The sequence below is a fragment of the Triticum dicoccoides genome, chromosome 6B (genome assembly GCF_002162155.2).
Source record: "Triticum dicoccoides isolate Atlit2015 ecotype Zavitan chromosome 6B, WEW_v2.0, whole genome shotgun sequence".
Lineage (NCBI taxonomy): Eukaryota > Viridiplantae > Streptophyta > Magnoliopsida > Poales > Poaceae > Triticum > Triticum dicoccoides.
Genome location: NC_041391.1, coordinates 50,227,363 through 50,253,432, shown reverse-complemented (window position 1 = coordinate 50,253,432; position 26,070 = coordinate 50,227,363). Strand labels below are relative to the sequence as shown.

At 45.8% G+C, this 26,070-nt stretch overlaps 2 protein-coding genes and 1 long non-coding RNA gene across 4 annotated transcripts in view; 2 read left to right on the top strand and 1 right to left on the bottom strand.

The window, feature by feature from the left end:
- Positions 1–5,560, top strand: part of LOC119324481 (tRNA ligase 1-like) — a 6,909-nt gene extending 1,349 nt beyond the window's left edge. Inside the window, exons 3-17 of the mRNA XM_037598275.1 lie at positions 197–247; positions 378–460; positions 537–636; positions 1,047–1,125; positions 1,320–1,443; positions 1,981–2,087; positions 2,204–2,329; positions 3,135–3,199; positions 3,302–3,466; positions 3,596–3,756; positions 3,997–4,028; positions 4,144–4,310; positions 4,507–4,586; positions 4,847–4,912; positions 5,000–5,560. Of these exons, the coding sequence (XP_037454172.1) occupies positions 197–247; positions 378–460; positions 537–636; positions 1,047–1,125; positions 1,320–1,443; positions 1,981–2,087; positions 2,204–2,329; positions 3,135–3,199; positions 3,302–3,466; positions 3,596–3,756; positions 3,997–4,028; positions 4,144–4,310; positions 4,507–4,586; positions 4,847–4,912; positions 5,000–5,231 (1,638 nt within the window). The 3' untranslated portion in view covers positions 5,232–5,560. The remainder of the gene's footprint in view (positions 1–196; positions 248–377; positions 461–536; positions 637–1,046; positions 1,126–1,319; positions 1,444–1,980; positions 2,088–2,203; positions 2,330–3,134; positions 3,200–3,301; positions 3,467–3,595; positions 3,757–3,996; positions 4,029–4,143; positions 4,311–4,506; positions 4,587–4,846; positions 4,913–4,999) is intronic.
- A 9,733-nt stretch (positions 5,561–15,293) lies between these two features.
- On the top strand, positions 15,294–18,484 carry LOC119320699 (protein trichome birefringence-like 12). Its single transcript, XM_037594672.1, has 4 exons — positions 15,294–15,889; positions 17,133–17,270; positions 17,649–17,898; positions 17,991–18,484. Exons 1-4 carry the CDS (start codon positions 15,294–15,296, stop codon positions 18,276–18,278), a joined length of 1,272 nt encoding a protein of 423 aa, XP_037450569.1. The 3' UTR covers positions 18,279–18,484.
- Positions 18,485–19,504: 1,020 nt separating this feature from the next.
- On the bottom strand, positions 19,505–25,978 carry LOC119325983. 2 transcript variants are annotated; one of them, XR_005157774.1, is made up of 8 exons: positions 25,800–25,978; positions 24,992–25,204; positions 24,130–24,329; positions 23,865–23,972; positions 23,747–23,786; positions 23,547–23,605; positions 20,180–20,277; positions 19,505–20,094 (listed from the first exon to the last, which is right to left on the bottom strand). It is a non-coding gene; the product is annotated as an uncharacterized LOC119325983 (long non-coding RNA). The 2 variants fall into 2 exon arrangements; XR_005157773.1 differs by having other exon boundaries at positions 19,505–20,277.
- Positions 25,979–26,070: the final 92 nt, after the last annotated feature.

Below are 26,070 nucleotides of genomic sequence, written 5' to 3'. Positions count from 1 at the left end.
TTTCTCTTCCTTTACAGTAAGTCTTAACATAGTTGTAGATAGAGACCTTGATGGGTTCGATCAATACAATCATATTTATTGTTCTTAATGAACATATATTAATGAACTGACTATACAGTACATATTTTAGTAACAGCGGGTTCTCGCTCATTTGGGGTCCTAAATGGGATATTAACTATCATCTGTGTGATTGCAGTCAAGAACCCGGATGATTGAGATGGTGTCACAAGGATTAGCTACCATGGAGGTATATCTAATTCGTCATTTTCCCACTTCTAGTTAACTGTTCTAAAGAGCTTATACTGATTGGTTGATGTGTTTACCCCGCTGCCTAAAAAGAAGTGTTTATCCTGCTTAAGATATTTTGTTTTCTTCAGGTTACGCTCAAGCATTCAGGGTCTTTGTTCATGTATGCTGGTAACCGTGGTGGTGCATATGCCAAGAACAGCTTTGGAAATATGTACGTTCTGCTCTTTTCTCAGCATTTTATTTCTTGAGCTATCTGTGTTTTGACTGAAGGCAAATTCTGCTTATAGCTACACTGCTGTGGGCGTTTTTGTTTTGGGTCGCTTGTTTCGTGAAGCTTGGGGGAGAGAAGCTCCTAAAATGCAAGCGGAATTCAATGATTGTCTCGAGGTATTCCACATCCAATGCAGCTTTTGTCAAGAATTTCATGTGTTGACTTTTGTTTTCCATGTTCATGTGTCTGTTAGCCTTTCACTACTTGTTACACGCCAATTCTTTAGCATACAGTATGAATGCAACTAGGGGAAACATATTGTTCTTATATATATTTTTGCACTTATATTTTAGTCTGAAAGTCTCTTTAATTTGCATATTTCTTAATTAGTACAAACTCACATAAGCAAATATAAAATCTAAAGCCTAGCAGTTAAATTACAAAATGATTTGATGCTTAGTTGATTGTTGGAGCTAGTTTGTTGGAATTAAGCACAATCAAGCATATGCTTACTTTATGCTTTGTGCCTTCTGTTGTCAGCAGTTCCATTAAGATTTCTTATTTTGCCTCTGTTTTGTGCTTCTAGAAAAACCGAATAAGCATTTCAATGGAACTTGTCACGGCTGTATTAGGAGACCATGGGCAAAGGCCTAAGGATGATTATGGTATGCCTATTTTTCTCTTGACTAAATAGTGCTCAGTGTATACTTTGTTTGTCATCGTTAGTTCATTCTGATATTGTATTCAGGCTATAAATGCTGCATTATTCTTTCATTTTCCTTCTGAACTATGAAGTCACTTGCTGCATTTGTTTCAGTTCATCAATTTCCACATTATCAATTCTATTTTGGTTTTGTAGCTGTGATTACAGCTGTGACAGAATTGGGTCATGGCAAGCCTCAATTCTATTCTACTCCAAAGTTGATTGAATTTTGTCGGAAATGGCGCCTACCAACAAACCATGTCTGGCTATTCTCCACGAGGTGCTCATCTGATAACTTCATGTGGAAAGTTTTCTGTCCAGAGTGTTTGGCTGACTTGTCTAAATGGGACTATAAGAAAGGGTGAAAGACTTTAATAATGATACCTCATGTAGTTGCACCAGCAGACCTCCTAACCACTTTTTGATTTTGGCATCTCATGTTTTGCAATCGAGCAGTGTTTTGAAAACAAATGCAGTGTTATTATGTTTCCACAGTAAGTGTTGCTTGAATACAATGATCAGCCAATGTTACTGACTCTTGTTTCGTTCTCGTGTGTATCATCAACTACTCTTTACATGGATGTGCATCCTTTGAATTATAGCCTATTGGAGTTCTCCAGTGCACTTTCTATATTGCATTATTGCTAGAAATTGTTTAACAGCTAGGTTTTTTTGTGTCTATGTCACTGTGCAGATATTTTCATGCCATTCATCTGTTTGATGTCATGCAAGTATCGCTCTCAGATGAACGTACATATGCATTTGGCGCTGGGGCCGCTCATAACATCATTGTGCTTTCTGTTTACATCTCCATTAGGAAATCCGCCACTTCATTCTTTGCTGCCTACGATGCTTTGTGTGAAGAGGGGACTGCCACATCCGTTTGCAAAGTCCTTGGTGAAATAGCTGATATATCTGTGCGAGGTGACTATCTTGAAATTTTTTTTTTGCCTGACACTCTTTATCTTTTACTGCTGCTCTAAACTGAACTGCATATTTTCATCTCTCCCCACCATCGAAGTACTGACTATCTGCTCTAGGGTCAAAGGATCATGTAATCGTGCAAGGTGAGATACTTGAAGGTCTGGTTGCCCGTATTGTCAGTCGCGAAAGTTCAGTTCAAATGGAAGTTTTGAGGAACTTTCAACAACCTTCATTAGACGGAGGTAAGACGCTATAATGAAGTTGTCTTGTTGTTTGAGTGAATATATGAGTTGATTAAGAAGGTTTCAGTTTATTTATAAATGACCTTGGCCACGCTTTCATCTCCATTTTAAGTTTCTTTAAATTTTTTAAGTTACCTACTCCCTTCGATCCAAATTAATTGTTGCAGCTCTGGTACAACTTTAGTAATAAAATTTCCTCTCATCTGAGAAAACGAGGCAACCTTTTTTGTTTTTATATTATACCATATGGTAGTGCTATTCCTGTTAGTCACTAGTCTGCTTCTGACTCTGAGCATGGTAAACTTTGCGACATTGATGCATATAGTCAATACATATTTGACCTGATGGTCCGATATAGATACGGATATTCACCATTTTCCAAAAAAGTGCCCACACAACTATATGTATTTTAACTATTTTTAATCATTAACAATTGATATATCATGGTTGGAACTGTAGATCACAGAGGTTGATCACACTTGACCAATTCTGCATAAGCTAATACAAAAGAAGTGATTCCGGCAAACATGAAAGTATGGAGTATGAACTTATGTTCAGCCGGTGGTTTTAAGCTCAGCCTATCATAGGTGGTTCAAGCTCAAACTAACACAAAAGAGTAAACATTAACTCCTGGAAATGGGTGTCACAGATCTGGGAACCTTAATATCAGTACACTATGCTTCTATCCTAACAAAGATTTTCTGATGCATTTAAGCATGTTCTGAGATTGTTTGATGGTTCTGAGCTGTGAAGTTGTGAACACTTTATATGTTCCATTGATTCAGATAGGTGCTATTATATGCAGGCGACTCTGATTTAGGACTAAGTTTACGAGAAATATACGCTGCTAATAGGTCGGATGAGAAGCAGGTAATATTTAATGTTGTGAAGTGGCATTCTCATCTCCTTCATGATTTGTCTTAACTTTTGTATTGGTTCTACCTTTCTGTAACTTCTACTTTTACATGACAGCAAATTAAAGCACTTCTTGAAAATGCTGGGTCATCATTGTGTTCAGACCACTGCGATTGGTTTGGAAACAGTGGTCTTGACGCTCAATCTCGAAATGCTGATAGATCAGTTGTCACTCATTTTTTGCAAGCACATCCCATGGACTATGCAACAAAGAAATTACAGGTTAGCAGATGTTATTGGCTCTTGTCCAACAATAGATACTTCTTGACTGTAATAGATATACTTCAATTTTAAATTCATGATAACTGCAATGTCAGTAAGTCAATAGCTTGTTGTTCTGGACTGTTACAGGAGATGATCCGTCTCATGAAGAAGAGAAATCTCCCTGCAGCTTTCAAATGTTACTGGAATTACCAAAAAATTGATTCTCTTTCAAATGATAACTTGTATTACAAGATGGTTATCCATGTCCACAAGGATTCTGCTTTTAGACGTTATCAACAAGAGATGAGGTAACATTTTCCCATCGTTTATCTCTCATCTCCCTTTGCCATTTATGATTAAATACACATACTAACTATTTGCTCTGGTTCCCTAGAAAATAAGTTCCTGGCTACCATGGTCATTTTCCTATACTATTAATGGCTTCTTAGTTCCCACGCCCACCTTGTAATATGAAATAGAGAAAGTGTCTCATTAGCTCTCTTTTAGATATTTATTAGCTCTAACGAATCCTGCATTTTTCTTTGTAGGAAAAATCAAGAGTTGTGGCCACTGTACAGAGGTAAGATGAACCTTTTGTTCCAAGAAACTCTCACCTCTTTTGACAACTAATTCCCAGCTCTTGCAATTAATACCTGTCCTGACGCATCTTTGGCTGACTTATGTTTCATGGTTAGGTTTCTTTGTTGATGTAAACCTGTTCAAGGCTGCTGAACTTTCCGAAGACAGCAACACTTTACCAGAAAATACCAATGGTGCTTCGAATTCAAGATCGTCAACTAAGGATGGTCTGGTTGAGGAGGATTCAAATTTGATGGTTAAACTAAAATTCCTGACCTATAAGGTACTTTGCCATTGTTTTCAGCTTCGTTTGGCACTTTGCTCGTTGGTCACTTGTTGAGATATGAATACTATGCTGCATGGGGGACCTTACTTTTCTTAATTAGATTTTCTATTCTTGTGCATGGGGGAGGCCTACAACTGTAACTTGGCTGAATATATGTATCTTCTAACACCTTTCTTATATTTCTACCTGACAGATAAGGACGTTTTTAATTCGAAATGGCCTGTCCACCCTCTTCAAAGAAGGCACATCTGCTTACAGAACTTACTACCTGAGGTATGTTGTGTAGGCCAATCTTACCTAATTTTCAAGCTTCAGCTTTCTTCCGCTGCTCCTCTACTATACATGGCCACACAGATGTCTTTGAAATGCAAGGAAATTTCCTTGGGCAAGTGAGCAAGTCGTGGTTTCATGCTTGAAGACTCTAGATATGTGCGATTGATGTAGCCGAGTTGTCGATTGTGACTCCGCTGCTTTTGTATTGAAGGCACAAAAAGCGCTTCCCCTGATATTAACGTCGCCGAATGTGTTTATAGGCAAATGGAGATCTGGGGAACATCACCAAGTAAGCAAAAAGAGCTTGCCAAAATGTTGGACGAATGGTACATTGCTAATCTCCCTCCCTCTCTCCATAGCATATGTATCCTTACAAATGTTTTTGTTAATTCAATCGGTTTACCTGTTGGCAGGGCTGTGTACATCAGACGGGAGTGTGGGGACGCGCAACCGTCATCCTCGACATATCTTACTGAAGCTGAACCTTTCCTCGAACAGTACGCGAAGCGCAGCCCCGCAAACCGGCCTTTGGTAGGGGCTGCCGGTGGCTTGGTTCAAACAGAAGATGCCCTGCCCATACTCGATGCACGGAGAGGCAAAGAAGGTGACCTTAATAAGCCAGAACGTGGGACAGCTCCTTGTTAGCACTGACCAGGGACAAGCTCGAGAGTCTAGACACAGTTGGTGAGGTAGCACCAAGCTCACCGAGTAGCGCGGCCAGTATAGAATGTGAGCTTCAGGTGCGAAAAATAGAAGAAAGAAACCTGGGCCATCGGATGGGAGATGAGTGGCAGCACAGATTCTGGTAGAGGGATCTGCTCTCACTTCATGAAACACAACCCTACTAATAGATGGCTACTCCCTCCGTTCCCAAATATTTGTATTTCTAGAGATTTCAACAAGTGACTACATACGGAGCGAAATGAGTGAATTACACTCTAAAGTAAGTCTACATACATCTGTATGTTGTGTCCATTTGAAATGCCTAGAAAGACAAATATTTGGGAACGGAGGGAGTATAAAACATGACTTTTGCGGTAACGGCACCTCTAAGTCTCATCTGTTTCAAATCTAAGAAAGAATGTCAAAAAGAAAAAAAATCTGTTTCCAAATCTGCACAATGTTGATGTCAACCCCTTCAAGAATATTACAGGAGAAAGTCAAGACATCCCCTTCAAGCACAACGAAATATACTACTCCCTCTGGTCCATTTGCACTAAATTAGTGACAACTTAATATGGATCGGGGGGGAGTACATACATTGCCACAAAAAAAAATATTACTACACGTCAAATTGGACCATCATAAACAGAACACAAAAGAAGAGATAAGGATGAAGTGAATCTGAACATCAAAGGCAAAAACTACAGTAGCCCAGACTCAGTAAATACCTTCTGAACTTGCAAAGATACTTGACTGTTTTGTAGCTTGATCTTCATAACCAAGTAACACAGTGATCGGTGATGATAAAAGTAAAACATAATGACCATATGTCTGGATAAATAGGGAAGACTCCAGCAGTTAAACATGAAAAAAGCTACCATTCCCTTTATACAAACTGTGCTGCATTAAAATTAAATATCAACATCAAGCTTATTGGACAATACTTACTCACATCTGAATCAGCCGGTGAAAACGGATTTCAACAAGGTAATCCATTTTCTGGTCCACTCCGATACACATGCATGCATATCAGGTGATACACAACATGAGATGATCATTTTTAGGACTGACTATTAAATACGAAATGATCACTGCACAACAGGCATTGCTATTAAAAATTGCATTAGCACAACTTATTGATGGTACATGACATAATACGATTAAGTCGAGCTTCATGTGCAGCGAGAGATGGCACCAAACAAATACAATTCATTTGAGCACACACATGTCTATGTAGGTGTACGCTCGACAAAGGAATTAAAATTATCTTGCTGAAAATTGAGTTTTTCATGGATGCAGGATTTTTTTTTTTGGTTCTTTATTAATGTAGCAACAGTCTATAAACATCACCAGCCATCCAAAACATTCTAAATCACATTTTGTATCGAAAATAAAAGAATAACTTTCCTTAGCACTATACTACCTTCAATCTCTTTTTTTATTGGCGGAAGTACCTTCAACTCACCCTCAGGTCAAACAGAAATTTCTCTTGCGCAAACATCACGATCTAAGAACCATCTTCCTTGTTAAGAAGCCATCAACCTACTGAAGGGTGACCACCACATAGCCTGGAGGCTGTAGCACGACGTGCCGACGTGGCCTGCAGTTCAATGTTCGATTGAGCACAACACGCTGGAGGAGGCAGGCAATAGCTGAGCAGCAGGAGCCTGAAGTGAAGTATCAGATGTAGAAACTGAATTTGTATTTGTGAAGAATCTAGAACTCAGATTTAAATGAGTGTAAATCAAGGTTCTCAATTTAATATTCTTGTCAAATTGTGAGGACAATACTCACTGACCATCTGGGCTAGCTGATGTTCTTCAGTTGTGCACCTGAGGGTAGTGTGGTATTTTTTTTTAACACAAGGTAGTGAGGAATTTAAACTCTCTCTTTTCAGCCAATATAAAGGGGGAAACGCTTGCCACTGGCTGGCCGGCCGAATCTTGGACCGGATGCGCGCAAGCCATCAGATGAGAGGACATCGCACCCTAAACCCTCTGGTTCTCTCTCTGTATCTATCGCATATGACCTTCTAAGCACGGCTGCACCACCGAGCTCACCGTCGTCGACAGCTCCACCACCGCTGAGGCAAGCTCCTTCCCAATGCGCCGGAAAAAAAGAGACCACTGCTGTTGACACGGGCTGCGCGGGTGCGGACCCGGCGGTCTGTCCTTTGCAAGCTCCAAACCACTACGCTAGAAGTTGGACGTGCCCACGCTGGCTTCAAGGGGACGACGCGCCGTGCTGGGACCCAGCAGCGGAAGATTTTGCTGGAAGCTCCTCATCGGCGACGAGTTGTGACAGGGAGCACACATGGATGCTACAACCGGCGACCACCGGCGGATCGTGGGATCCCGTGGCCGGAGTGAGGTCGGCCTCGGCAGGGGTGGTGGTTTGTTGGTGGCGGTCGGTGGTAGCGGGCGGTCGGCACATCTCCGGGAGAAATCCTTGCTCCGGTCTCCACCGGAGCCGACGGCGGCGGCGCCCGCGGGTGCCGTGATCTTTCTTGGAAGCGTCGTCGTGGAGGTGCGCTCCTTCTCCCCACGGCTTTGGCTCCGGAGGGAAACCTCAGATCCTCTGGATCGGGCGATGGAGGCGTCTTCGCGTCTTTCTCCTCCTTGGGGGCATCGTCTCGGAGCAGGCAACGACTGGGAGACCGATGGATGGCGGCATCTTCGCCGTGTGGGTTGCGGCATCTTCGCCGCGTGGTTTGTGGCATCTTCGCCGCGTAGTTTGCCGAGGCGGCCTTTTTGGGGGCGCTGATTTCCGTTTGGCAACGAAGATGACGTCGAGAGGAACTCTGGTCGCGGCTCGGGGTTTGGTAGTCGGATCTTCCCGGCGTGTCCGAGGTGCTCTTTGGGGCACGGTCGGCGCAAGTCCTGCATATTTCCCTTGTGATGATCGTCGTCAGAGTCGGAGCTGTCGGCTGTTCGCGCGTGTGGCCTTCTGTTGGCATGTGCCGTCATGGTTTCTGTGCAGCTGTTTGCGGGTTGGCTTCGACGATGAAGGTCTACGGTGAAGTCGGAGTCGCCCGTTCGGAGGTAGCCGGTGATGACGATGACGCTTGCGACTGCTCGGCCGATGTCTTTCCCTCTTTGTAGCTTTGTGATCCCATGTCGGTGGCCAGGTTGACCGGTGGTACCCATTTTATGTGGGTTGGATTGTATCGGTTTTAGCCCGGTTTTCCGTCAATTAACCGGGCAATTCTCACTCCTCCTTAATTAATGAAAATGGCAAGTCTTTTGCCTCGTTTCAAAAAAAAAAAAACAATCGGCGACCACGGGTGCTGGAACCGGCGAAGTCGGTTCCTGGAAACGGCGACCACATTTGCTACCACGGGTGTCGCAAGCGCCACCAGATGCTGCAACCAGCCGCCGCAATTCCTGGGACCGGTGTCTTCGTTTGCTGGAACCAGCTTTCTTCGTCGGCGGTGACCATGGCAACCGCGGGACAACATTCCCGCCTCTCCTTTTTTCCTGGAATTAGCGGGGAGGCTGGAACCGTTGCCGGAAAAAGCTTAACCTCCCATGAGCAATGCTAGAGCCTGTTAAACAAATTAGGTTTTGGAACAATGCTCGATATCGTTAGTGGGTACGGCTGTCATATATTTATAAGAGGGAACCGTACAAATACAGGTTACGTTACAACACGTATATCTAATATATACTTAGTCTAACACCCTCCCTCAATCTTAACTATGTCCTGAAACACTCAGGACGTTAAGATTGCGACGACATCCTTCAAAAGAAGGCAAGGGCAAGGGTTTAGTGAAAATATCAGCAAGTTGATTCTTAGAAGAAACAAATTTAATCTGAAGGAGCTTCTGAGCAATACGTTCCCTCACAAAATGATAGTCAACTTCGATGTGCTTCGTTCGGGCATGAAATACTGGATTGGTTGGCAGATACGTAGCACCGATGTTATCACACCAAAGAACAGGTGGCTGAGTTGGGGAGACCTTCAGCTCTCGAAGCAATGACTGTACCCACATAATCTCAGTTGTGGCATTAGCAACAGCTTTGTACTCAGCTTCGGTACTACTCCGAGACACCGTAGCCTGCTTGCGGGCTTGCCAGGCGATCAAGTTAGGTCCAAAGAACACAGCATGTCCCCCCGTGGATCGCCGATCATCTGGACTACCAGCCTAATCGGCATCAGAAAATGCTGAGATCAGTCCAGAACATGCAGGCTGAAGATGAAGTCCATAGGAACCAGTGTGATGAATATAGCGCAAGATACGCTTAACAGTTGACCAGTGAGAATCACGAGGTGCATGAAGCTACTGGCACACACGGTTAACTGCAAATGATATGTCCGGCCTAGTAATGAGCAAGTACTGCAGTCCACCCACAACGCTGCGGTACTCAGTGGCATCCTCAGGAGAGAGCAAGTCACCAGCAAGAGCTGTCAGTTTGTCTGTGGCAGACATGGGAGTCATAGCAGTCTTGCACTTCAACATACCTGCACGATGTAGGAGATCCTGAGAGTACTTCTTCTGAGTAAGAGTCAAGCCACTATCAGAATGAAGAACCTCCAGGCCCAGACAATAATGCAGTCTCCCAAGATCCTTAACAGCAAACTCAGCGCCAAGAGAGGACACAAGACGATCTGTAGCAGTGGCAGATGAACTGACAAGAATAATGTCATCAACATAGACCAGAACATACATAGTCACCTCAGGTCGCTGAAGAATAAACAGAGACGTGTCCGCTGTAGAAGGAACAAACCCATGTGCACGAAGAGCAGCACCAAGACGGGCATGCCAGGCACGCGGGGCCTGCTTCAGACCATAGAGAGCCTTGACAAGGCGACACAAATGATGTGGCTAAGCAGGATCAACGAAACCTGGCGGCTGACGCATGTAAACCTCTTCTTCCAGAACTCCATGAAGGAAGGCATTCTGAACATCAAGCTGTCGAAGTGACCATCCACGAGTAACAGCCAAGGAGAGGAGAACACGAATAGTAGTTGGTTTAATAACAGGACTGAACGTGTCTGCATAATCAATGCCATACCGTTGCTTGAATCCCTTGGCAACCAGGCGCGCCTTGTACCTCTCAATGGAGCCATCAGCATGCTTCTTCACCTTGAATACCCATTTAGAGTCAATGATATTGACACCAGATGGAGGTGGAACGAGACGCCAAGTGTTGTTTTTCCCAAGAGCACAGATCTCCTGCTCCATCGCAGCACGCCAATGCGGAATGCCAAGTGCTGCTCGAAAATGTCGTGGTTCAGCTGTAGGATTAGCCTCAGCATGCGCCACACAAGCCGCAAGCCACGCGACGGTGCCATCGGTGCGCTTCTTCGGCTGAAAGATGCCACTCTTGTTGCGAGTATGAGGACGCAGGACGACAGATGGCGGTGGCGATGGAGCTGTCACGACAGAGGGCACGGTCAGAGTCAGCGAAGACATGCTGGGGGGCGTCGACGAGCCAGGCGACGAGGATGCAGCGGTTGGCGAGTCCGCCGGCCCAGGGGAATCAGGTGCCCTGTCCATCAGCACCGCGGGCTCAGCCAACCCAGGTGACAGCGGGGCTGCCCCAAGCGACAGCGGGGTCGCCAGCCCAGGCGACGGAGAGGCCGCCCGAGACAAGCACGAGGCCGCCAGCCCAGGCGACGGAGAGGCCACCCCAGGTATGTGCGAGGCCGCCAGCCCAAGTGACTCGGGCGCCCTGTCGGTTCCACGTGCATGGGACATGCACGCGTGATCGACGTCGGGGACAGTGGGCGTAGCGGCGGGGGCAGTTAACGGAGCAGCAGTCGGCGCAGTAGTGTCCACATCATCATCAAGTAGCTCAAGTCGAGCACCTCGTCCAGTTCCTGCACCATGGTTAGGCAACAAAAAAGGAGAATATGCAGCATCCACAAATTGATCAGGCAAAACTGGAAAAGAGTGCAACTCGGTGACGGGAGTATCGGTGCGTGGCGTGAGTGTGGAAAACGGGAAGACAGTCTCGTCAAACACAACATCGCGAGAAATGTAAACACGATTCGTCGGAATGTGAAGACACTTATAACCTTTGTGGAGGGGACTGTATCCAAGAAACACATATTGTTTGGACCGATACTCAAGTTTATGCTTATTATACGGACGAAGATGTGGCCAACAAGCACAACCGAACACTTTGAGTAGGGAGTAATCAGGAGTTTCATTGAGCAACACTTCCAGCGGAGACTTCATGTGAAGAAGTCGTGTGGGAATCCTGTTAATCAAAAAACAGGCAGTAACAAAGGCATCGCTCCAGAACCAAAACGGGACACAGGCATGCGCAAGAAGTGTTAGGCCAGTTTCAACTATGTGACGGTGGTTGCGTTCAGCAGCACCGTTCTGCTGATGTGTATGAGGACAAGACACATGGTGTGAGATGCCAAGCTTCTGAAAGAAGGTGTTAAGGTTACGATACTCACCACCCCAGTCTGACTGGACATGGATGATTTTGTACTTAAGCAATCGCTCAACATGTGCTTGAAATTGCATAAAGACATGAAACACATCAGATTTGCGCTTAATAAGATAAATCCAAGTAAAGCGACTGAAAGCATCGATGAAACTAACATAATAGTTGTGACCACTGATAGAAGTTTGGGCATAGCCCCATACATCGGAAAACACAAGTTCAAGAGGAGTCGTGACAACACGACTCGATACAGAAAAAGGCAACTGATGACTTTTGCCTTGTTGACAGGCATCACACACTAGAAACTCCTTATTACTCGACTCAACAGGAAGACGATGACGATGGAGCACATGGCGCACAATGGGAGTGGCAGGGTGGCCAAGGCGAGAATGCCACTGCGACGATGACACCCGAACACCACTGAAAACTTGAGAGGCTCGTGGCACATCAAGCGCATATAAGCCATCACGAGCTCGACCACTAAGAAGAACGTCCCTCGTGTCCCGGTCCTTAATAAAAAAATAAAAGGGGTGAAACTCAACGAACACATTATTGTCACGAGTTAATTTAGGAACCGAGAGTAAATTACGTGTGACTGAGGGAACACGGAGGACATCAAGCAGACGCAAGGTTTTAGTGGTACGTGAAAGGAGAGATGCCTGACCAACATGTGAGATGGGCATACCTGATCCATTTGCAATGCGAACTTGATCATGGCCGGTGTAGGGCTGGCGAGTGGCCAGTTTGTCAAGCTGGCTCGTCAAGTGGTCCGTGGCACCCGTGTCCATGTACCAGGCAGGATCCACAGAGTATGATGGAGTGAATCCAGGATCCTGTGTCGCGAGAGCAGCTTGCTTCTCATTACCCTTCCGATTGTTCCCAATGCCAAGAAAATCTCGTTTGAAGCGACGATGGCAGTGAGACGCCAAGTGTCCCTCAATACCGCAGAGTTGACACTCAACCCCACCGCCACACGCCTCACAGTGGAGCCGCTTGCGGCCAGACGTCGGTGGAGGTGGAGCGGGCGAACGGGGCTGGCTGCCCGAAGATGACGGCGCCTTCTGCTTGGCACCGCGAGCACCTCCGTGAAGAGCAGCGTTCGCAGATGGACCCTCCGAGTAACGCCAACAGAGCGGCGAGCAGCGAGTCGCTGTTCGGTGTTGAGGAGGCGTGCATAGAGATCGCCAGGCGGCATCGGCATGTCACGCCCGCTGATGTTTTCAACAAGGGAATCATAGTCCTCATCAAGCCCATGGAGACTGAATGAAGTGAACTCCTCGTCACGAAGAGGCTTCCCAATGGATGATAGTGTATCAGCCAGGGTCTTGACCTTGTTGAAGAAGGCCGTGACGGAGAGATCATTTTTCTTGACCTCACCCAGCTGATTATGGATGGCAGAAGACTGAGCCAGTGACTGTGAAGAGAAGCTGGAGTCGAGCGTGGCCCATGCATCCCTCAACGTCGCGGCAAAGACCACCATGCCGGCCACGGAGGGAGTGAGCGAGGACTGAATAGCACCCAGAATAGCCTGATCCTGAGCGATCCACCGACGATGAGCAGGATTGGGCACCATGACAGAACCACCTGCAGCTGAGGGCACCGGAACCATGGCCGGCGGACAGGGCAACGTACCATCGACATACCCCTCAAGGTAGTGACTACGCATCAGCGGTAACACCTGAGCGCGCCACAGGAGATAGTTATCAGCAGAGAGCTTCACCGTCACCAGATGAGCAAAGTGGAACGGTCCTGGTTCGGATACTGATGCGGGAAGCTGCGAGTCATACGTCGGAGGGGCACTGTGTGGAACCAGCGCATCTGCCGACGGGGGCAGTACACGGGAGTGTTGGTGATGACCGTAGGGATGCACAGAGGGCATGCCGTAGGACTGCAGAGGCGGCGCGGTGTGCGACCCAGGAGCTCCGTAGGGCGCGCCATGCAGTGCCTCACTGGATACGACGGGCGACATCGCATACGGCGTCGAGGACGGAGCGACGTACGGCGCAGGGTATACCCCACCGTAGGGCTGCTGGACAGGGGCACCGTAGAGGCCCGGGGCGCCGTATTGGTGCGGAACAGGAGCGCCGTAGGGTTGCTGCAGAGACGCGCCATAGGGGCCCGAAGCCAGCGGCGCATCGCGGGATTGGCCCGGGAACGCGCCGTAGGGACCAGCGCCAGAAGCCAGCGGCGCATCGCGGGATTCGCCCAGGGCACCATAGGGACCAGCAGCCGGCGGTGCGTCGCGGGATTGGCCCGGGGCAGCGCCGTAGTGCACCGGGGCGACGATCGGGGCGCCGTAGGAGGGCGCGGGAGACCGGGCCGATGCAGATGGATCGAGCGCGGGAGATCGGGAAGGCGCCGTCGGGCGCGAGTCCGAGGCCGCCTGCCGAGCCCAGGCGAGCGGTGTGGACGCCATGAAGGGCGAGTCCGTTGCCAAGGTCGAGGGAGGCGGGACGGCAGAGGAGGCCGACGCAGCGGCGGCGGCGGCAGCAGAGGAGGCGGAAGCGCGGCGCGAATCGAACGCGTCGTCTGATACCATGTTAAACAAATTAGGTTTTGGAACAATGCTCGATACCTTTGGTGGGTACGGCTGTCATATATTTATAAGAGGGAACCGTACAAATACAGATTATGTTACAACACGTATATCTAATATATACTTAGTCTAACAGAGCCGATGTTAGGTGAAGCCGCGACCAACACCGATGATAAACTGTCTAAGGGCGGCACCGCAAAATACCAGCGATAGGCGAGCTGCTACCAATGGCGCCATATGCCGCAATTGGCTGAGCATAGAGCTGTTACCGAAGAAGTTGAAGGCTGGAACCAGATTAATCAAAAAGTTGGAACCTACATGGATGCTGGAACTAGAGACCATAAATGCTTCTGCCGTCGTATGTTTTTGCTGGAACCAGAGTTTGGGGTTTGCGAGCACACACATCGTCACCGGCGATGCTGCAACAGAGGTCGGAGAAGCGGCTTTCGCGGCCAGCGACCCCCATGGCGCTACCATGGATGCAACATGGGATCATGACAAAAAACTGTTGTGCTGACTTTTTTTTTTGCTGCTATTTGGCGATGGTGAGCGCCGGCGGCGAGCATCGATGGCAAGGCAAAACGTGCAAGGCCGACTGGGGACGGGCGGCCGCCATGTATTTCTACTTTGTTGTTTTGGGAAAGACGACCGAGAGGGAGGAAGACGACGCACCACGCGGGGGATCGAACGGTTGGATGCTGCCAAATCGGACGCACGCTCGGTGACCACCCAAATTTGGGCCGGCTGGCCAGCACCTATCACTGGCCATATAAAGGGCAGTGCTCCTGCCAATTTTTTGGGAGCAAATCATGGATGTTGTCCATGTGTGAGCATATCGATGGATTGAAAATCATTGTAATATAATGCAGTTGGAAAAAAGACCAATCAAACTATTAAAAGAAAAGAAAGCTATTAAAACCTCACATAAATTCTATGGAAAGCTATTAAAACCTCACATAAATTCTATGGAAAGCTATTAAAACCATGCGCAAAAAGAAAAGAAAGCTACTATTAAACCATATCAAAAACGATTAACTCATGTGAAGAAAAATAAAATCTAAGGATATATAAAAGGAAACAAATTTCATCTCTCCCATGCGTTGGGTAATGGATAATTCTCTCGTGAAAGCTCTCCCCTCCTTCCCATCCGCCTGGCTGCCGGGGGATCGCTGGCCGGAGACGGCCATCCGCCTGCCTCTGCTGCTGCTCCTCCTCCCAGTAACTCTCATTATCCTTCTCCTCTTCTTCCCCTCCTCCCCACCCCTGCCCCCGCCGCACCCCAACATCCTCTGCGGCGCCGCCCCCGCCGACGCCACCGCCGGACGCTGGGTCCCGACCCCGTCTCCCCCGCCGCCTGCCCTCTACAACCAGTCCTGCCCCTTCCACCACAAAAGCTGGAACTGCCTCCGCAACGGCCGTGCCCCGGTCGCCGCGTTCTCCTGGGCCCCCTCCCGCTGCGGCTCCGGCGCCGTCGTCCCGAGGGTCGACCCCGCCGCGTTCCTCGCGGCGACCAGGGGGCGCCGGATCGGGTTCGTGGGGGACTCGCTGTCGGAGAACATGGCCATCGCGCTGCTCTGCGCGCTCCGGGCGGGCGACGCCGGCGTGCGGGAGTGGAAGCGGCGCGGCGCGTGCCGGGGCGGTCACTTCCCCCGAGAGGACGTCGTCGTCGGGTACCACCGCGCCGTGCTCCTCGCCAAGCACACGTGAGTCCTGTGTGCAACTGCATGTCCACGGCCACGGGCTACGCGCAACTACATTTATGTTTTTTAATAAAATAAAAATGTCGAGAAACAAAAAATGAAATGAGAAAAAATAAAAGGGAAAAACTTAAAATACACGCTCAGGTCACCTAGATAAGACATAGTTAATTTTCATTAGATGATAGCTAGCCACAAGCATAGAATTATATGGTGTCCATAGCTGCTTATAGGAATTCAATTTGCTTGGTTTAATTGTTTATGATATAAGTAGTATGTATGTAAAATGGAGGATCCTTGGTAAATCAGGGGCGGTTACTGTAATGTGAGATGTCGGGAGCATGAGTAAACAATGCGTAGTTCTGGGATATTCTCAGGAAATGATTTGGGTGATGCATATTTTTCACTCCCTCTGTTTCAAAATAAATGACTCAACTTTGTACTAACTTTATACAAAGTTGAGTCATCTATTTTGAAACGGAGGGAGTACCCTCTAAAAGTATTGACGAGTTGCACTTTTAGTTATTTTGGTTTGGATGATCTGTGCCTGGCTTCATGAATCACGATCATTAGTGGGCAAAGGACTGAAACTTAACCGAAATGGTGGTTCGGCTCTCTGTGAAATCAGGAATTATTCCGTAGCAAATGGTGTGGTGACGCTCTGCATGCTTTCTCTGCGGTTGAGTACAATTCTGTCGTGTTGTCTGCTGAGCGCTGAGCAGTGAATTCTCGCGTTACTCCTTTCGTTTTTATTTTAGGTTGCAACACATGTTTTTTTAATTGATTTGAGTTCTACACCCACAAAAATAGTTTCTAGAGGCAGAAGTATAATAATCCGCAAGAATACCTTTTTGTCATTTCTACGTTTTGATGAAGAGACTGAGATCTACCTATAGAAACATCCAAGCATTTTTATTGTCTGGCACATAGTTAGTTTCATGATTTCTAAGTATATTTTAGTATTTCGTCCTACTTTGATTACGTTTTTTATTTTATATATCCTTGTGCTAAAGATGCAGACACTTTCGTCACTTTCCTGATGTATAAACTTCAGTAATGTGGACGTTTATGCCGATAATTTAGAAGCTCATACTTGCTAGACTTAAGCAGATAGCATCTGACATTTCAACTGCAATACTGCATGCATTTGTGCTTTTAGACACAACAGGAGTGTATCCTTACTTCTATACTTTTATACTTAATTAAAACTCACATGGTGATAACTAATTAATGATACGATTATACGAAGGTGGCAGCCTGTAGAGAATTCTGAACCTCGGAAGGATGGAATAAAGGGAACTTACAGAGTTGATGTTGACATTCCTGCTGACGATTGGGTAAATATCACCAAGTTTTATGACGTGCTCATTTTCAACACTGGACACTGGTAAGTATTTAAGTTATCTAGGTTTAAGTTATTTACTCTATGCTTTTATTATTGTGTTCCCCTCTTTTATGTGCGGCTAGCATAGGGTGAAATTTTGTTTCTTTAACTTCGTTCAAGGGCTACTGAGACTGTTCATGAGTTCTGTTTGATAACGAATTTTAACACTGCATACTCTCTATGTTGGAGTCATTTGGAGGCTGAGCCGTTTGTGCCTAGAAAAAGCTTTATTTCAGTCTTGAAATGTTATTTATTATGTGACATAATAACCCTAAGTTAAAAAGTGTCTGGTGATGTGTACTGTCTTATACAGTACTACGTTTACTTTATCATGTGAAAGCTATATTTGCAGTTTGATCATGGATTGTCTAACTTTATCAGGTGGGGTTCGTATAAATTCCCAAAAGAGACCCCCCTTGTTTTCTACCGAGGAGGAAAACCAATTGAGCCTCCACTCAGCATCTTTGATGGGCTGAAGGTAGCCCTCAAAAGTATGGGCTCCTACATCAAAAGGGAGGTCCCAAGGAAAACCCTGAAGCTGTGGCGCACGCAGTCACCAAGGCACTTTGACGGAGGCGAATGGGATCACAACGGCGGCTGTGTGTCTAACAGGCTCCTGCAAGAACATGAGGTACTTTTTGAGGGCCAAGCTTTTCATGATCTGACATCTTCTTCAAAATTTTGAATCTTAGACCCCCCCCCCCCTCCTAAAATCCTGTGCAGCTCGATTCCTGGTTTGATCCGAGGTTCGGGGGAGTGAACAAAGACGCGAGACTAGTGAACTCATTGCTCCGGGAAGCGTTAGTCGACACAGACATCCTGCTGCTCAACCTGACCTACATGAGTGAGTTCCGCGCCGACGCCCATCCGGCTGTCTGGCTCGAGAAGAAGGACGAGGCGGCCGTCTGGGGGCAGGACTGCATGCACTGGTGCCTGCCTGGCGTACCGGACACGTGGGTCGATATCTTGGCCGCACGGATCTTGCACTACTTCAAGCAGGGCAAAGGTTGATGTCGCGTCGCATCGAAGATCGGATTATGATCAGGACTACCATGTGGATGTTCTGTTGGTACCAAGGGCATGCTGAGCGTGGTAGTTGGAACAACATGACCCCAAATGTTTATCCTAAAGCTAAGGTAGGGAGAGATGAAATCATTCACCGGAGGGCGAGCCGACTTTGTTATACCAATTGATGTTCCTTTCTATTTTGAACGTGAATCCCGGCTCACGGCCACTGAATGTTGAGTGTTGCATGACCAATATCTTGATTTTTCATATTATTTGTTCAAAGTTACATCACCTTTCAGCGAAACCTGTGACACGGCTAGCCTTATGCGTCCCTTCACTTTGAGCGAAATCCGTGACGGGCTATGGGCCATGAATTATAATGTCAGCCCAGGCCCGAATGGGTTTGGCCCTGCTATCTTTAAAGCTAATTGGGATTTGATCAAGAACTAGTAAGCTTGCACGTGCAACGCACGTCTCCATTTTAAACACAAAAATCATAAGATTTTTTATTCAAATTAAAATTATATTGTATGGTAATACTGTCTATATGTACAACTAATCGACATGGAAAAAAACATCAGAAAGGAACATCTTTTCAGCATGGGAACCACTATCAACAAGCTAAAAGAAAGTCAGGTTCAGTGCAGACATTGTTAACAAAACTATTGCAATTAGTACCGGGTAAAACTTCAGAAAATCTTTCAATTCTAAGTGTGGACGTACAGCCCATGCCATGTGGCATAAGTGCTTCCTTTTTTCTGGAGCAAGTGCTTCTGATGTCAAGGAAAGTATACACAACCAAGTTAGGCCTGATGTATTTATGGTTTCATAGAGATATGGCCATACACTTGTTTTCGTCATTAAACACATCACAACTACACAAGGTAACAATGGAAATTACAGCAAGAAGTTGATCCATTTCTTAATTCGATGTTTAACAAAAAGATCAAACATTCTTAAGCCAACCAGCTATGAACAAAAAATGGTTCCGAGACAAATTAACAAAATTTGTCTCTCCACAGAAAACAAAAGTGTAAATTATGGCGCGAAATAAGATGGTGCGACCAACAAATTGGTACTTACAGGTGACTGCTATGTACAAAGGCAGGGATCACAATTCACATCTCCATAATAGCATTTTGGCACATTGTTGACTTTTTTATTTACTACCAATTCTCATGTACAATATTTGCCTTCTCAAATATGAACTTCCATTCCTTGTACTTCTGTAATTCCTCGTAGTCCATCTTGCACTTCCACACGAGCGCCTCACGACAATCAAGGCATTGGATATCGGCGACCATGTGAAGCCCCCTCATGAGCTGAATGTTCTCCTTCACCCCAGTAGGAACATTCATGGCCCGAGGGACAGCCAAAAGATCAAAGGAGATAGTATTAGTATTTATCCTCCAGACACAATGAAAATTGAGATGTAAGTAAAAAGTTCTTCATCAGAAGGACAACTCATAGCATATCGAGTTATCAACAGCTCGTGTGACAGCGTCAAACATGCTGGCATATACCACAATAACTCCGCTGTGCCAGTACCTTCAAATTCATTGAAACAAATGCTAAAATCAAACTACAGAAACATAAATGCATGGTTACTATAATTTTTCTATAGAAAATGGCCACAGCCCATGCTACGAGGAAGATGCTTGATGGTGCAATGATCTTAAGATATGAACTGATACTGAATCACTTTAAACAATGATTCATAGAGCAACATTTAGTCTTGTTGAGTTGGCACACATTCATATCATGCTTCTGCATTGTATCTTCGACATAAATTGTAGCCAATCAAAGGTTATGCCTGAATCTGTATCACATTCATAATAATTCCCGCATCACTCACCATAAATATAGTCTTTATTCTGTATGTAACCAAAAGACTCTTAACTTACCTTTACTACCTTTACCACGATTTGGGCATTTGCGAAAACCAGTTTCCTACCTGAATCGTTTGACCAAACGCTGCTCTCAGTTCTTCATCCATATTACTCTGCAGTGAAGCAAATCACATTGGACGCTTTAGATGTATCAGAAAATAAAATGCCGTAGCAATTAGTAATCAACAGGCATGCTACTGAAAACTACATTTTGTCGATCAGCAGATTTCCAAGGATAACTTATTATTATCGTTCTAATCAAGACTGTTTTAAGTATAATCTCTGAAGAACAGAGAGCATACAGAAAATTAGGACAAAGAACATGCTTCTAAGGACAGGAGAATCACATCTCAAATAGCAATATAGCATATCTGCCTCATGCAGAAGAAACTTGGCATGCAGGTTCACACTACTTCATAGATAGAAGAACCAAGTGATGAAATATATGCCGGTTCATTTGCCAGTGCTTTCTTCAGGGCTGAATTCCTCTCTCATCATGTCGGTGCTAAATTCTCACTGAACGTCTCAACTGAAAGAAATAACCAAGTCTTCATATATTGTTTCTCATACCATCAACTGCAGTGAATGAAGAAATCAAGTGGGCAACCACATAATCCATGTTACAGTAATCTTGAGTGAATTAGTTTTGATTAGTCCTAATTAGGTGCAAGTTAGCTGGCTGCCGTGGTGTAGTACTAGTTGGCTTGTACGCCTGGTAATACTAGTCCAGGTCCATACGTGTCAGGGGTCCGAGTAGGTCTAGGCAAGAGTCCTCATAGATTTGTATGCTGTGTCCGTATAGGAATACTAAGAGTTGGGTCGGCTGGTTCTGTATATAAATACAGGTCCGGCTGCGTGAGATTGTAACACCGTGGAAAACAGAAAATCAACAAAGAGAAGAGAGGCACAACACGTGCCTTTGGCCAAAGTTTTTCGTGTGCGTGTTCTTCGTCTACTTTGATGTGATCGATCCTGTGGGCAGAGTTCCAACAATTGGTATCAGAGCTAGGTTGATTTGAAGCCGCGCTTGCCCCGGGGTCGCGACCCGACTAGTGCCTCGGGGCGGGCGATGTTGTCGCTGGGTGGTGCAGCGACGAGGAGGATCGGGCGATCGTCGTTCGGCGGAGCGACAAGGAGGGAGACGGCAGGATGTCGTCGGCAAGACGATGGAAGGAAATCGTTGATGAGAGAGGTGGTGCCGAGGCGCGGCGCTGGAGCTCATGAAGATCGTCATCCGGGTAAGTTTGATGAGTCAAGGAGTCGTGCGGGTTAGCACGGTCGGTCGGTCGGTCAGTTGGTCGTCAGTCGCCGTCATGTCCAAGTGCTCGTCTCTGTGAGGAGGCGTTGAAGATGAAGCTCAGGTCGTCTGTGTGTCTCGACGAGAGGATCAAGTTCAACTATGTGGGGGCGGTAAACCAGTGAAGGTGAGTCTTTTCAATGAGGCCATGTCTCTACATGAGGCTGGAGTGCATGGTGTAGTGCACAGGGTGGTGCGATCCACAAGGAGTCGGCATGTATCTCGCTAGGATGAATGGTCAAGTTCACCGGGTGGTGTGTTCCACAGGTTACTGGCGAGGCTGGGTGGTCCAAGACATATTTGAGGTGGTCCGTAAATTCGCCAAGTCAAAATTGGAGGGGAGATTGTTGCGAGCAATCAAGATCGTCAATTTGACTTGTCGTGGTGCGAGCGGATGAGCGACAAGGGATGATCTACAACGAGGCAAGACCAGAGAAGCACGGAAGGCGGAGTGTCAAGATTAAGAGGAGATTGTTACAGTAATCTTGAGTGAATTAGTTTTGATTAGTCCTAATTAGGTGCAAGTTAGCTGGCTGCCGTGGTGTAGTACTAGTTGGCTTGTACGCCTGGTAATACTAGTCCAGGTCCAGTACGTGTCAGGGGTCCGAGTAGGTCTAGGCAAGAGTCCTCATAGATTTGTATGCTGTGTCCGTATAGGAATACTAAGAGTTCGGTCGGCTGGTTCTGTATATAAATACAGGTCCGGCTGCGTGAGATTGTAACACCGTGGAAAACAGAAAATCAACAAAGAAAAGAGAGGCACGACACGTGCCTTTGGCCAAAGTTTTTCGTGTGCGTGTTCTTCGTCTATTTTGATGTGATCGATCCTGTGGGCAGAGTTCCAACAATCCAGACATCTAGTCTAAATGCCTTAGGCTTATGAGGTTCCATGGGTGGGACTCACTCAAAATAGGAATTAAGCATTTTCCTCGCGTCTCCCACGTAGTACACACCTCGGCCCACCACAGTGCATGCGCCTCCCACAACGGCGCGCCACTAAGATGATGCTCATCCTAAACGCTGTCTGCAGGATGATGCCAATTGGGGAAGCGCTTCTGATCACTTGTTCTGGTCAAAAGTCAAATGTTCAGCCCCAGCAGGCCCGTCCAACTAATGATCAATCAGCACGGCACGTCGTCACAGCCTTTAACAGCGATATACATCTGTGTCTGAGACAAGTAAACAAGAATAAGCTGTACAGCCACTTGCCAGCGTCTTATCTTTGTATCCTACGCCAGTGGAGATTTCGCAGCTGTGATGCAACCACCGTGCCAATAACCAAGCAATTTTATTGAACTAATTGTTGACTATTAGTAGTGACATTTGCGTTATCAATGGTAGACGAGTTCGTTATGTCTGTAAATGGGGAACGATGCGTAGTCGTTCGTGGAACTTTTTCTGGATTACTCTTCGTCATCTTATAGGAAAAACACAAATGTTAAGAAGAACCAACAAAGTACAGAAAGAGGTGAACAACATGTGCAATGTACCTTTTACAGAGTTCAGAGCAAGCAACATAGATAAAGTGCAGGATTGAAATTCGAGCAATACATCAATTTGCATCTGTTTTAACTGTGGCACTGTAAATTGATTTATTAGAAGAAGATATAAACAGCAAGGCTATTGGATCTGGATACCTAAATAATGAATTAAATTAGTAGAACTTTGGAGAAACTACCACTATTTAAAAAGAGAGATCTGTTCTATTGATCAAATCAATAGGTTATTTTAATCTAAAAAGGCCCACAAAGATGCTAATTATCCTAGAGAGTTAGAAGACCAAAAACTATTTAACCCACCATGATAATACAGAGTAGTTAGCAAGAAGTATATACAAACTATTTTACAAATAAGGTATATACACCAGTTCTCAGAGTATATACTACCATATGGAGTATATACATATAATGCTGGCAATACGGCTAGCATATTCTTGATTGTCACAAAGGAGTATACTACTACAAAATAAGCAACTGAAGCAAATTCATGGTCCAAGTCTCGCATTGACGAATTTGCATATAAAATAGAATACCAAAGAAAATGAAGAGATAAATTATCAGGTAAAAGGAATGGAAGGAAACTGACCGCAACTACAACTGGAATAAGCACTATCTTCGATTCACCATCAACATTCAACAGTTGAGCTGCATAGCAACAGAAATAAACCCATTAGACAAATTATATAAATCCATGTAATCTACAGGGATGCTCAGGGAATTTTTCAGTACTAATAAAGACATGAATTTTGCGTGTGATTGAAAACAAAAACATGAATGCGCACAAACCTTTGTCCCTATAGGAAAAGCCGACAGCCGACAGCCAAATCTGTATTCATAATATACCTGAATGAGAGGTATCTTTTTTTCCCACTAATTTCTTGTTTGGACAGAAAAGTAGAAGTACCTCGGCTTGATCCCTCAAGTAGTACAAGGGATCACTGGTTGATTGTGAAGGTGAACTCCCGGCCAGTACTTCTCAATGAGGCAAACCTCAACTCCTAATTTCTGGGCCCTGAAGATGTCAAATTCAGCTTCTATCAGAGAAATCAAATTCCATTATGATGAAAGAAGGGTGGCATCAAAAGGTTTAATTGGGAATGCAAATGCATCCTTGAAAATTCGCTGAACTGAATTTTTTTGATTCAAGAGAGGAAGCATTAGTCAATTACCAAGTGTCCGAAATGAACAGATTGTTGCTTCAGTCCCTACGCTGTCTGGGGTTTGACTTTGTCCTCATCTTGGCCTAGTGCGACTGCTGGGCAGACACGGCGTGGGAGAGGCGGCGGGGCCATGTGGGCCAGGTGAGCTCCAAGCCCGGCATCAAGGGGCGGCGAAGAGATCATGAACAATATTGGAGAAATAGTAATGGCTGAAAAATATCATCAAATGACTTATGTGAACTGAACCGAACCATTCTCAAAAACAGAACTGAAACGAACCTCAGTATGGTACAAAATTCTATAGCAGTTTGAAGTTGATGTGTGCAAATGAAACTTCAGATCTACAATTCAGATGTAGTTCGAACAAAAACATGTGGCAAACTACAGAAGTCGCAACAAGAAATCAACAAGCGTGCACAGTTCCAACCTACAACATCTCTCCGCTTTCTTTAACATGAACATGGATTGAGATTCCTTCTGTACTACTGGAAACTGAATGCACTAATCAACATGCTTGTTCATATCAGGACAAAATAACTTCGCATTTACTACATGCGTGTATGTCAATGAATACGCAAGAAATGCAAGGACCGCTCACAGTTTTGGCGATAATGTGAGCAAAGCAAGTCAGCAAGCACATAATAATTTCCAGGCTGAGAAGAGTGTAGTTAGACCTGCAGTATTCTTATATACGACCCTTGACCACTTATCCGCTTCTGAAACAAATGTTATATTAAGAGCTGGAATATAGATCATGAAAATGTTGCGATAATTCTTATTTTTGCAGTGGACAGAACACTATTAGTAGAAAGCAAGTAGTATTGTTCTGAGAATTTAATGAAACGGAAGCGTGATTAGCATAGCAAAATACCGTATTAGCTGACCCATTGTATCTAGAAGAATAGGACTGACGACAATGTCTCACGGGGTCATCCATGATCGCAGTGGATGTAAATTGCACGGTGGTTGGTGATGAACTGGGGCGAGATGGATGCACCCAATGGACGTTTTGAGCACAGTACTTGACACAATAGCCTTGATCTTTGCGATCCCTCTCCAAAGCTCCCTTTCTATCCTGAAATCTCTAGAAAAAAAATCAAAAAGTCAAAATCAAAATCCGAGACAGATGGTAGCTGGTGGGGGGAACTGACCACGTGCTGCTCTTTTTCCGAGACAGATGGTAGCTGGTGGGGGGAACTGACCACGTGCTGCTCTTTTCATGTTATGAGAGGTCAAATTTCAGGTTGGTTCTAGTGATAGTTATCAGCCTAAAACTATTTGGTCACATATGGACATGAAGTCAAACTGATTGTCCGGGAGCTAAACAGTTCAACATTTTTTGACTGCTAAATAGTTCAATAGCTAAAGGATATGTATATCTTATACTGTTGTAGAAGTAGTTCAGTGATAGCGTTGTGCTCGTGTTTCTTTCTGAACTATCTGCACATGGCCAAAGTCGCTGGAGCCAAAGGGAAAAACGAAAAGGGGTCAAAATGTAGTCTGATTGAGTGGTACTGACAAGAGTCTGGCACATCAAATTCACTATTTTTTTGGCAAACTAATTCACTACATGGATATAACCACAAAGTACAGAATTTGCAAATACAAATATACTACAAACTTCGACAATTCCGTCACAACAAACTGTTGAACCAATATGTATACGGCGTTCCTCGTACCATGGAGGGGAGCACGCCTGGTCGCGGGCGTCGTCAGACTTGGAGTCATAGCAGAGGAGGTTGGAGCAGCGCTCCCTGCCTTGGTTGTGGTGGTCGTGGAGGAACGGCTCGGCGGCACGCGGCTCCCGTGGCCAAGGGGGTGCGGCGGGCGGCTCCGGCAAGCTGAGCGGCGGGGCGGCGAAGGGCGGTTCCAGCGGCCCGCGGCTCCCGCGGCGAAGGGGGCGGCTCCGGCGGGGCGTGGCGTAGGGCGGCGGGCGGCTCCGACAAGCTG

What these genes read in the sequence shown, in the direction of transcription:
- LOC119320699 (XM_037594672.1), top strand. Translation starts at nt 15,294, where the DNA reads ATGGATAATTCTCTCGTGAAAGCTCTCCCCTCCTTCCCATCCGCCTGG. An exon ending in GTGCTCCTCGCCAAGCACAC is followed by an intron (nt 15,890 to 17,132) that starts GTGAGTCCTGTG and finishes GATTATACGAAG; the next exon opens with GTGGCAGCCTGTAGAGAATT. An exon ending in ATTTTCAACACTGGACACTG is followed by an intron (nt 17,271 to 17,648) that starts GTAAGTATTTAA and finishes TAACTTTATCAG; the next exon opens with GTGGGGTTCGTATAAATTCC.